At 34.0% G+C, this 12,034-nt stretch overlaps 1 protein-coding gene across 1 annotated transcript in view; it reads left to right on the top strand.

The window, feature by feature from the left end:
* The first annotated feature begins 7,535 nt into the window (after positions 1 to 7,535).
* Positions 7,536 to 12,034, top strand: part of LOC106667699 (facilitated trehalose transporter Tret1-2 homolog) — an 11,653-nt gene continuing 7,154 nt past the window's right edge. The window contains exon 1 of the mRNA XM_014395808.2: positions 7,536 to 7,828. Within this exon, the coding sequence (XP_014251294.1) occupies positions 7,657 to 7,828 (172 nt within the window). The 5' untranslated portion in view covers positions 7,536 to 7,656. The remainder of the gene's footprint in view (positions 7,829 to 12,034) is intronic.

The following is a 12,034-nucleotide window of genomic DNA, read 5'->3' as shown; positions in this document are numbered from 1 at the left end:
ACACATTTAAATTATATAATTGTGTTAGGTTATGTGGAGAAATGTCAATTTAAGCATTATATAGTAAAAGTTCTATTATTGTAGTTTTATAATTATAACATACATTTTATCCTAATATCACATTACATTATTAACATTTCTAATAAAGATTAATTCAATATTAATTTTGAGCTAATTAATTTCTAAGTCGTGCCTTTAAGCGGGTTTAACCATATAAGAATTAGTATCGGAAGCATATGTTTTTTTCTGTTTGAAACTTTCCCTATTGCGCATAATTATTCAGAAATCGTGAGATGGGTCTGGTGTGATGTAGGTTTCAGAAAAACATTTTATTTATCGTGCCAACGTTTCGATCTTCATCGAGATCATCTTCAGGGCCTGGGATTTACAAACATTGTTTAAATTTAACAAATACATGTAGGATGTGAAAAAAAGTGAATTTATACAATGCAAAAAATATATTTTTTATGTTCAATCAAAGTATGTAGCATGTACAATGTTTGTAAATCACAGGCCCTGAAGATGATCTCGATAAAGATCGAAACGTTGGCACGATAACGAAAATGTTTTTCTGAAACCTACAAAACACCAGACCGCATCTCAAGATTTCTGAATAATCATCGACTAACGGTCACTAATCACCGGCATAATTATATCGCCACACTTTATGGACAGTCCAAGGTTGGCCTAAACTCAACCTTAACGTTATTTGACTTGTTGCATATCATTAACACATGACTCGTTGCGTGACTCCTTTCCTAATTTCGAATGATATTTAGTTAATAGTTAAAAATATCCATTTGTTAAAAGAATTTGTTTTTATAATGATCAAGATATAATCTTTATTAGTTCAGTTTATTTTCTCGGTTTAATTAATAAAAAATTAAAGAAAACGTTTGTATTTCGACCTTAAAAAACCTAAACAATTTTGTATTTTAAAAAAACTTCACTTTAAAAAATCATGCAAAATTTATGTTCTGTGTGTTGGCGTTGGTTGTTCGATGTTAATGTGTGTATTTGTTTGCGCGCGCGCATGGATTTTATACTAAGCATTTTATATTATACCAATGTAAGGATTCAACATTAAAATAAATTAGATGATCGTGCTACAAGCGAGCATAGGGGGATCGAAAGACCTTTCTGGAGTATAAATTCAACAGTGATATATAACAGTTTGCAACAATTTTCATTATTCCTGATCCGGCGTTTCTAAATATTTCCAATGATTCTTTAAATAGATAATTCTGGTAAAAGGGAAAATTTCTGTAATTTGAACCCTTCGAAAGGTTGGAGATGAGTGTGTGGATCATATATAGATAAAGATCAAAGCAATATATTTGAATTTCAATTACTACCTTTGGAAATTCCATATTCTAGAAGCTTAAACTTAATTAAATTAGTGCATCATTACGGTGTCCATTTGGACATATCATGTTTCAGTACATGATGAAAAAAAGTAGATATTAATTGTTAAATTGTGCAGACAAGTGAATAAATTAACTATGCAAAACAGTTCATACATGTCAGGTATTGCATGAAATGTTTCAAAAATATTTTTAAAACGAACAAAAATATTCATCCTACTGAACCGGCTAGGGTCTCTTTTTGGGTCCGTCTTCACTTCCGGGTTTGTTGAATTGCTCAAACGCATTTGGGCATTGATCTATCGTCAGTGAGGAATTGAAGTCAGTCACTTTGTTCGAGTAGGGCTTATATGACATTAGGTCAGTCGGTTCTCTCTAGTGACTTTGTGGTAGTGGGTGTGATGTCTGTTATTAGTTGTGCTGTTTTTTTCCCATTGGTTTCGATGTTATTTTCTTTTGAACATATGCGTTTTTTTTATTATGTAGTTTTTTAGTGGTGTGAAAGTTGAATTTGAGTTTTTTTGTACATTTATAGGTTTGAAATGGTTGTAGATTGTAGGTCTTGAAATGTTATTTGTTACCTCTAAGTTCTCCAGGATGTTGACTTTTCGTCCTTTTGGTTCATTGTGTATTATATTAATATCATGCTTCTATTGTGCTTGGTTTGTGATTGTTATGCATTAACTGGATGGCGTAATTTGATTTCCCGACGTTGTCTATCGGGTCAATTGTGATTATGTTTATTTTTAGTAGTTTACCTGCGTTATTGTTGATCCTTAGTGCTGTTTTTAGTCCGAGTTAGTTACCAATTTATTCTGTAGGTTTCGGTTCCTGTGTATGTGAATATTGTCCATTTGTTGTTGTTTGGTGTTTCTGTTTTTCCTAGATTTTAGTAGTTTCTGGATGGTGTTTGTTTTGTACATGTTTTTATTGCCATATTCGTTATTATTTGTAGTATTTTGTTATAATTCAGCGTTCAGTGGGATTCCCTCCCGCTCGAATGAAAATAATTATTTACAGATAGATTGCGCAATGAAAATTAAAATACGTGTATACAATAATCTTTTTAGCTGGAAATACATCGAAATGTTAATAAATTGCTGCGATGTGAATGGCTTTTGCAACATTTATCCAATTGGCAATAATGCGTGACTCGGTCTCAGGCTTGACTTTGTCAGTAAATCAGGATCAGTCGTAGCCCAGTATTTTTACGATGTACTTCTTCATTTTATCGTATTAGAACTCGGACAGGCATCCACTGAGGTATTTATGTGACAGGAGAATTTTTAATGTTTGCCATGAATACAATTCAAAGTGTACATGTCAAGAATGTTGGTACAAATTGAATTCTGAAGGTGGCAATTCCCATAAAACATAAAACCAACTTGGTCTCCATGTCGTATTTCAATATTTTCTGTTTCACTTTATTGGAAAGTTAGAATTAGTATATTTCAATCAATTGTTATTTTCTATTATTTGAAATTATCTCATAGTTCGTCCCTCTCTCTCTCTCTCTCTCTCTCACTCCTTCTCTCTGTCTGTTCGTCTCCCCCTCTCTGTCTGTCTGTCTGTTCGTCTCCCCCTCTCTCTCTCTCTCTCTCTCTTTCTCTTTCTCTCCCTCTCTCTCTCTCTCTCTCACTCTCACTCTCTCTCTTTCTCCCCCTCTCTCTCCCTCTTCTCGCTCCCACCCCTATCTCTCTCTCTTTCTCTCTCCCTCCCCTTTTTCTCTCTCTCCCTCACCCTCTCGCTCTCTCCCTCTCCCTTTCTCTCTCTCTTTGTCTCTCTCCCTCTCTCTACCTTCAACACGACACGCAAGAATGGCACAATTACCCAGAAGACAAAAACTTTGAGCCCTGAAGATGATCTCAATAAAGATCGAAACGTTGGCACGATAAAGAAAATGTTTTTCTGAAGCCTACATCATACCAAACCGCACCTCACTATTTCTGAACAATTATCGATTAAGGGTCATTAATCACCCTACAAAACTATTAAATATAACTTCACATTCACAAGTCCATGATTTTAAGTAGTGGGCTTTTGCATCTTCAACGGCATTCTAGGAATTTAACTGTACTATGGACATGGTTTCAGAAGTATCCTTTGTACATAATATTGTGATCTCTCTCTCTCTCTCCCCCCCCTCTCTCTCTCTCTCTCTCTCTCTCTCTCTCTCACTCACTCACTCACTCACTCACTCTCGTTTCCTTGTTAATTGTAATAGAAGTCGTTATACTTCTAAGAGTTGTTCCACTTTTTGCTTCATGAACAACGCGAACAATTGAACAGTCGATTTTGCCTAATTTTAATACATAGGTCAATGAAATTTACAACATCGAGCTACAGAAATATGTTTGCCAACTTTTGTTTAAGAAGTTAGTATAAGTTTTTAAGAAGTACATCATAAAAATACTGGGCTACGACTGATACTGATTCACTGACAAAGTCAAGCCTGAGACCGAGTCACGCATTATTGCTAATTGGGTAAATATTGCAAAACAATCAGAAAAGACTAAAGCACCGTTATTGTCTGGTGCTTTACTGTTAGCCTTCACTATTCACGTCTACTAGATATATTATCCATGGATGATGAATGAGATTACATATGTCAAAATGAGGGTTTTTGTGGGGCAACGGTTTAGGCGTTGACATGGCGTTCATTACTATAAATCCAGCGGCGCTGCATTCGAACCCGACATACTACGAATGGGTTGTTCTTCAAAAATACCGGCTCCCCGAGGGTTGGTTCATACAACCTTGTAGTTGAAATACCCTAATAAAATATATTTAAAAAAATTAAATTTAATAATACTGAGGGTTTGATGGATACTAGAGCAATACATCGCAGTTTAAATTTTCAGTAATCAAGGTGAAATTCATCAATTTGAGTTTATTCTTTGAAAATAATGAAGTTGATAACATGAGGCTGTTTAACGAAAAATCATTTGGTAAAGAGATTTTCACAGATAAAATATTAGTTATAAATAATTTTCAATTTATAGGAACATGGAAAAACAAATTTTATTTGAATTTCATTTTGATTCATTCTTAATTTCAAAAATAACAGCAATAAATACTACATATATACGAAATAAAACACGTTTTAAAATTATGAATTCATTGTTATGTAAAGCGCGTAGCAAGCCTGCTTTTATTCGCAACATTGAAAATAACTGCCCAAATTTGTTAAAGGAGATGTAGATTCCGGACGATGTAGGCAGCCAATTACGTTGTTAAATCACAATTTAAAGCTGAATAAAAGACATATTCACATCTTTTGTCAAAAGTATATTGAGAGAATTACGTGCCGCTTTATTTTGAATTTTCTAACAACGTTAACAATAACATGTTAAATATTGGTCTAGACTGAGTACAGTTCAACATGCTTTCTTAACATTAATTTTTAACAAATTGTGTTGTTAGACGTCGTATTGAAAAGAAAGCAAACTTTGTAACCTCTTTATAAAATGTATACCAAAAGGAAAATCGAACTCGCTTGTTGACGTGGCATATTTCAACAACTTGTTGACTTATACCTTGAGTTTTTTTGTTTGTTTGTTTGTTCAAAGCTTGTGATCTGCCACCCAGAAAAACAAATTTAAATTGTCATCGGATACGATACACCCGGTATACGATGAAAATAAGTATAAAACACGTCCAAAACGTATGTAATTTAGGAGTGTGCACATATATTTCATCTGATATTTCAGTATTCCAATTCGAACATTTAGTATTTACTTTTACTTTAAACAGGATCAAAAATACGTTAACAAAAAAAAAGTTGTGCCGTGAATTTGTAAATGTTCAAAAATGTATAGTTTTGAATAAATTGAAGAGTTCGGTAGAATAACGGTTAACATTATTTAGCCCCATTCCAGTTTGATTTGTTGAGATTTCTAATGATACAGTTCCACTCTAACGAGATAAACACTTCTGATTTTTGTAAATATCTTATCAATCAATTTTGAGCGAAATTTAACTATATATAGTCAACTACAAAATAGACACAAAACATATAATAGATACAGGGTTATTATTTATTAACTACCCGCCCTTTTATTTCTTTTGGTTGTCAATAATTAAAAAATAGGACTGGTCTTAACATAATTTTTTATGATTATTTGGAAATCGTGAGATGCTTTCTGGTGTGACTTAGGTTTTAGAAAAACATTTTCTTTATCATGCCAACGTTTCTATCTTATTTGGTCAATCGGACCACGAAAGATAGATGTTTCGATCTTTATTGAGATCATCTTCAGGGCTCAAAATCAAAATTTTTCTTTATAGATGTGTCATTCTTGTGTATCGTATTGCCAGAGCCTCTAGAGATTCTAGGAAGTAATTAAATTAATAATTAGTATACATCTTAAAGTTATTAGGAGGTATATGAATAACGATTGAGGTAAATAAAGTGTAAACTTTTTGTTTAACGACAAACCCTACCAGAAAAGTGCCCGAAGTAAATCTTAAAAAAGTCATAGACTTTAATTTCGTATTCAAAATGATACCTTCCCATAAAAAAAAATTGCTGAGCCCTGGGGACGTCCCAACGTCGAACAAAATTTTGACTTCAGATTCAGATTCTGGCATCAGCAGTCCTATTTTTTTAATTATTCCCAAAGAAAATAAATAAAATCGGATAGTTTATAAATAATCACCCGGTATTTATACATCACCACCCATGACCTCTCTCACTTCTCATCCAAAGCATTCGGTGATATTCCTCGGAGCGGGATCGAACCCACTCCATTCTCGCTAATATATACCAAGTCGAAATCTTACGTGCCTGCCTCTCGTTTGTAACTCGGGTTGTCTCTACTGAATAGACACGAAACATATAATACATATAAATCACTACTCGATTCAAGCATAGACATCTGGTCATATTACCCTAACCCACAAAGTACTCGATTCCTGGGCGAGGTTAACCAACTCCTTAGTTTCACGATAGTAAATTACATTAAGTCCATTAAATTAACATAAACACAACACTGACCAAAAACAAACAAACCTACATAAATTCCATTTACAATATATTTAAAATTCTTTATAACCCTGAGATACTGACCAGTGATCTGTGCCCGCTGCCGTGACCCAAGCCTTCTCACAGGTTGACGTACAGGTGCTTTCTTACCAGAAAGTATTCCTGCGTTATTTTTGTGGGACTTATACTTTTTTAATAAGATATCCAAATTTTACTAAGTAGCAGTATAAGTTGAAAAGTCCTACAAGTTTTATCGTTTTATAACGAGCGATATCCTCAAGTAGTACTTATAACTTATATACTAAGTATTTACAATAAAATGGTACGATTTCTTCTGGGAACTCGCCTGACGGGCATATAAAAAAGTTACAAAATTTTTTACACAAAGAATTAAATGTAAAAAATGCAATATTAACATTTATTTGTCCAACTTTTTCAATTTATTATTTTTCACCACCTTAATAAGATTACTTACACTACTTGATTATGGTTGTTATTTATTATTGACATAACTATTTATTATCGTCCTCGTTACTCAATTTGTATTTTATTCATCAACTTTCTGATTAGGGCGAAATCGGTGGTCGCAACGGTTTAGGCGTTGACACGGCGCTCATCACTGTAAGGTAAAAACCCCGGGTTCGAATCCAGCGGCCCTGCATTCGAACCCGACATACTTACAGGTGGACTTTTTTTCAAAAACACCGGCACCTCGAGGGTTGATATAACCTCTGCTGTTGCGAACCCTCGTTAAAATAAAAAACAACCTTTCTGATTAATTTTTCTAAACAAGTATTGTTGTTTAACATCAAATTTAATTATAATTATTTAATGTTAATAATTAAATGTGTAAACATGCATTTTCTGTTGTATATCATTGTAAAAATGGGTTAAGTATAACCAACTGCCTGTTATTCCACAGAAGAGAAATGTCTGGAAGTGTTAACATTAATAAATTTATGAAAAAAGAATAAAATACCTTTTTTAATGTTAATAAAACCGTTTTATTACTAAATACAAAGACAATAAAATGATGAGAATTCGAAACGAATACATTTTGTCCGAGTCGAAGAAGAATTTACTATTTTTTACAGCTTGAATCCGCTAGATAGCGAGATGAGCGAAAAATAAGATAAATAAACGAATACGCAAATCCCCTGGAACGGGAAAAACAGCTTTTCCAATGGAAAGAAAAATAATAATGAGGTGTTGAAAATTTGGCGAACGTTATCAATTGCCGGCCGGTCGTAGAAGAGGAGCAGAGTGCACATGGCCTTGGCGTTTTTTGAGAACTAAAAGATAGGCGGTATGGACAAGCCAGTTACTTATTATCAGAGTGAGGAAACATCTGCGATGGAGGAAAAATTAACGGAATCCATCGGGAACGTCGAGATCCGTCAGTTTTCATCGGGACCCCGCCTGAGGGAGAAGGCAAAGAAGAAAACCGGCCAGTTCCAGCAGTACCTTGCAGCCGTTGTCGGTAAGGACCTTTTCTCATTTGCCATTCTCTTTTCAATTCAATTTCCTGGCGGCTTTAATGTTGTTTTATAACAAAAAAAATTCACAACAGAAAATACCAACAGCAGAATGCATTAATCTGTACGTACTTTTCGCTTTACCGAATTAAAAAAGAAAACTGTTTTTTCAATTGTACAATTTTTATGTAAAAAGTATTCAAAATACAAGCATAAATCTATAAAAATATAGTTCAGAAGCCTCACAAAACTCTGAAAAATATAATAATACAGAATATTTGGCCACTGTTTAGAAAAACATTTTGCCATTTTAGAAAAACATTTTCTTTATCGTGCCAACGTTTCGTTCGTTTTTGAGATCATCTTCAGGGCCTGGGATTAATAAACATTGTTTAAACTTTACAAATACATGTAGGATGAGAAAAAAATGAATTTTTACAATGCTCGAAATTTTAAATTCAATCTAAGTATTCGTACTCAGTCAAAGTGTTTGTTTTCTGTGTAGGTGTGTCATTCTTTGTGTCGTGTTGAGAGTGCCAGTGAGATATTGATGTTTTATGTTTATGTACGTTGGATTTTGAAGGGGTGGGGAAGGAAGCCGGGAGAGAAAGATATTTTTATATGAAGAAAGCCAATTTGTTGAAGAATTAGACTATGTGGAAACGTTTGAAGTGTGGAATTTGATGATTGTTTGATATGTTATACTATCTGTTTTGTGTGATGTGATGATGATATATGTATGTGATCGACATTGAATTTGATTAATGATATTAGCGAAGCAGCGACTGAGTTTACATGCGTCTCTTTTGTAATTGATGTTGTGTTTATTCCTGTTGATTCAAACCATTTCTAAAAAAGTGCAGTATATTCAAAGTAGTAGCCAACTACTGATGTTATGCCCTTCTCTGAAACAAGGATTGTATAAATTGTTATTGAGGTTCGCGGGATGTTGAATCAACAGCTTGAACGTTTCTGACTCTATTTTTGTTTACAGTTTATTCTGATAAGTTTCGCTGATTTGATCTATCAGTTGATCTATCGCGTTTCAACCGCCATCATCGTGATGTATTCTGATATACAAACAGATGGTGACAAGCAAAACATGTCTGACTTACCAATAACTAGGGTAGGGCAGACCCAAATGATCTAAACCTTTCAAGCTAAGGAATTTTACACTTACATTTTAAGAGCTATCCAAGCTACTTACAACATCTAAGAACACCTTGAGATTATCGAAAACTAGTGAAAAAAGAGGAGTGCACGATTGAAGAAGAAAAATGTATTCAGTGTCAAAAATGTTGTGCTCTCCTTTGTACATCAACACCAAAGGGATACAGACTTCTAGGACTGTACCTAGACGTGGAATCGCCAGACAAGACTTAACAGAGAACCCAACGGAAGATTTAGACAATTATGAAATGTCTAGAGCCGAAATATGTTTGAACGGTCAAAACTAAAAAGCTTTACTGCGACCCTTTGGACATATGGAGTAGGACTGTGGGGTTCAGCCAAGCCATAGTTATGTCCTTCCAATCAAAAGACTTAAGACAAATCGTCACAACCTCCTTAGTACGTCTCTAACCTTAACCACCACGATCATTTCTTTTGCCAATAAACTCATCTCTTTCCGATTCCTCAAGTTTCACACCAATCTCTCTCTTTCTATTCATCCTAACCCTGCCACTCAAACCATCTCTACACCTTCTCATCACGAGAATCCGCCACGTCGCCTTAATCGACGATCATCTCGAAACTTCCTTGCCGGTTAATCCCAAACGCTGAGTGTAATAGGTACGAACATGTGTAGGGTACAAATAAAATAATTAAAAATATATATTTAAAAAAAACCTTGGGAATAATTTTTCACAGGTTATATTTTTATATGACCTATGTTATACAAACCAAGCAGGTGTTGTTGATAAGAAGCCCATTTGTATTTCGGGTTCAATTCAGGTCCGTTGGATTCGAACCTGGGACCTTCACATACAGTAACGAGCGCCGAGTCAATATATAAACCGTTACGGCCACCGACCCCCCCCCCCTAAATATTACTCTTCCTTCATTGTCATGAAACATAAGCTACACAAAATAACCTCCCACTGAGAAACCAAACACTTCGTCATTTATAATATTGAAAAGTATTCCTTGTATGAGGTTCCTCGAAAAAGATAATAAAATTGAGAAAGAGTTCCAGTCAATTGGCCGTTCTTTGAAGCTAATAAGGTGAAAGCGGAGCTTTTTGTACATTTCTCCTCTAATTGGGTCATTAAGTTTATCAGTTCGTTTGTATTGCCTCAGGTCCGTGATGGTCCCGTGCCGTGTAATTGGCCCTTCGTCATTATCTTTGTCCTATTGTATGGGTTCTTTCAGTTTCTTACCAATTTTCCATATACAATGGGCGTGTCAACGCACTAACAATGTATGACGTGTACGTGTGTTCTTTGTCAATATTTATTTTTTCCCAGAACAATTTTTATCATCGAGCATCATGATCGAGCTTCTGCACTTGTGTAAAGAAGATTGTCGAAAGAGTGATTCATATTTATTTCGTCGTTTGTATAATATTTTTGCACACTTTTAATAATAACATTTTCTAGACTTGTCGAGGCTTTATTAAATTAATCATAATTGTAGTGATTGTGCGAATATCATTACCGTCATATGAATCGAATTATGAGACTTACTTATTGAGAAAAGCAGGTTTTTGATCGGAAGCAATAAAGACTACATTTATGAACTATAAATAATTACAATTTATAAATATAAAAGTTATTTTGCATAAAGCCTGGGAACCAATTTTTTCACGTTGAATCGGCCCAGGGTCACTTACTGGGTCTTTCTCCACTCGCTGGGTTTTTAAGGATCACACAGTTGTTTCGCTTTGAACTACTCAAATTTTTTTTCACCCATAAATATGCACTATCAATAATTTATTTTATATAAGATACTAGCCAAAAAAGTAAAAAAGTCAATAATACTTTTAACTGTTTACTATGAATTCATCTTATCAATGAAAAAACAAAAAAGACTACTGTGTACTCACACGCATGTTATTTTTTATCTTTAGTTTATCTCGCATTCCATTAAATCAATATAAGTACAAATACATGACATAATACTTCTTTCCTTCTTTTAAACTAGTTAAAAATTGGTTCTTTCATTCCAAAATTCAGCTGAACAGCCAATGTCAGTTCATCCTATTTAAACATACCAATCGTTAATTTTTTTTTATAACACACCTGGTTTATTGCGAGATTTCTATCAGTGGTCGGCGGTGTGATGAAGTTTGAACGTTTTCGATCATCTTGTGACTCCTAGTCTAGCTGTATTTGGTATTTCATATTAACACATTTTCAACATCTTCAGTGATAGATGTGAGGTTCAACGAAGAAAACGGGCACGACACTTCCACCTCCTAGGGATTTGTGAAAGAGACTCGGCTAGTAAAAATATTCCATAAGCGTCTGTCAGACCAAAAACGACGAGACTGGAAAAGCATAGAAAATCGGAAACGCCGTAACTACTAACTTATTCTCATAACGAACTGTCATAGCCCCTCATCCCTAAAACGCAGCATATGTAACACATTTGTTTTTGTAATGAAATGTAAAAACTTTCTCTCCCAATTGAAGCTCAAATTTCTAAAATTCACAAAACAATGCCACAACAATTCGATGCCTGTTAGGCTCATTTACTACTAAAGAGCGTTATTCTATCATTGGTTTTTTTCCTTACCTCTGGAAAAACTTACATTGTTAATCTTAATGAAATCCAAAGCATCTCGTAGGGACAGAACAGACCCACGACAAAATCTTCAGATGACATTAAGACTCGACGGCCTGATCGGCAAAGTATGATTCTGTAAAATGCTAATCCATAAACGAAGGTCTTGAGCTAAACCGATAAAAAGAAAGTGAATAAACAAACGTCAACCGACTCTTAGAGTAAAAAGTTTTGATTGGCCCTTTAACATGCTAATCGAAGACGGTCTTTCCAAGGATACTCAGCTTTTCATTTTTTTAAAAATTAATTTTATTCACATTTATATTTGTTATATACAAATACGTAAATATTTTATGTGAATATATATATAATCACATAAAATATTTACGTAGTTGTGTATAACAAGTATAAATGTGAATAAAATTAACTATATTTTATATATACGTATATTATAACTATATATTATATATACGTAAAAGATATATATA

Source organism: Cimex lectularius, unplaced genomic scaffold (assembly GCF_000648675.2).
Source record: "Cimex lectularius strain Harlan isolate CLEC.00 unplaced genomic scaffold, Clec_2.1 scaffold70, whole genome shotgun sequence".
NCBI classification, from domain to species: domain Eukaryota; kingdom Metazoa; phylum Arthropoda; class Insecta; order Hemiptera; family Cimicidae; genus Cimex; species Cimex lectularius.
Note: the sequence above shows the minus strand (reverse complement) of the source record. Positions and strands in the feature narration are given on the sequence as shown.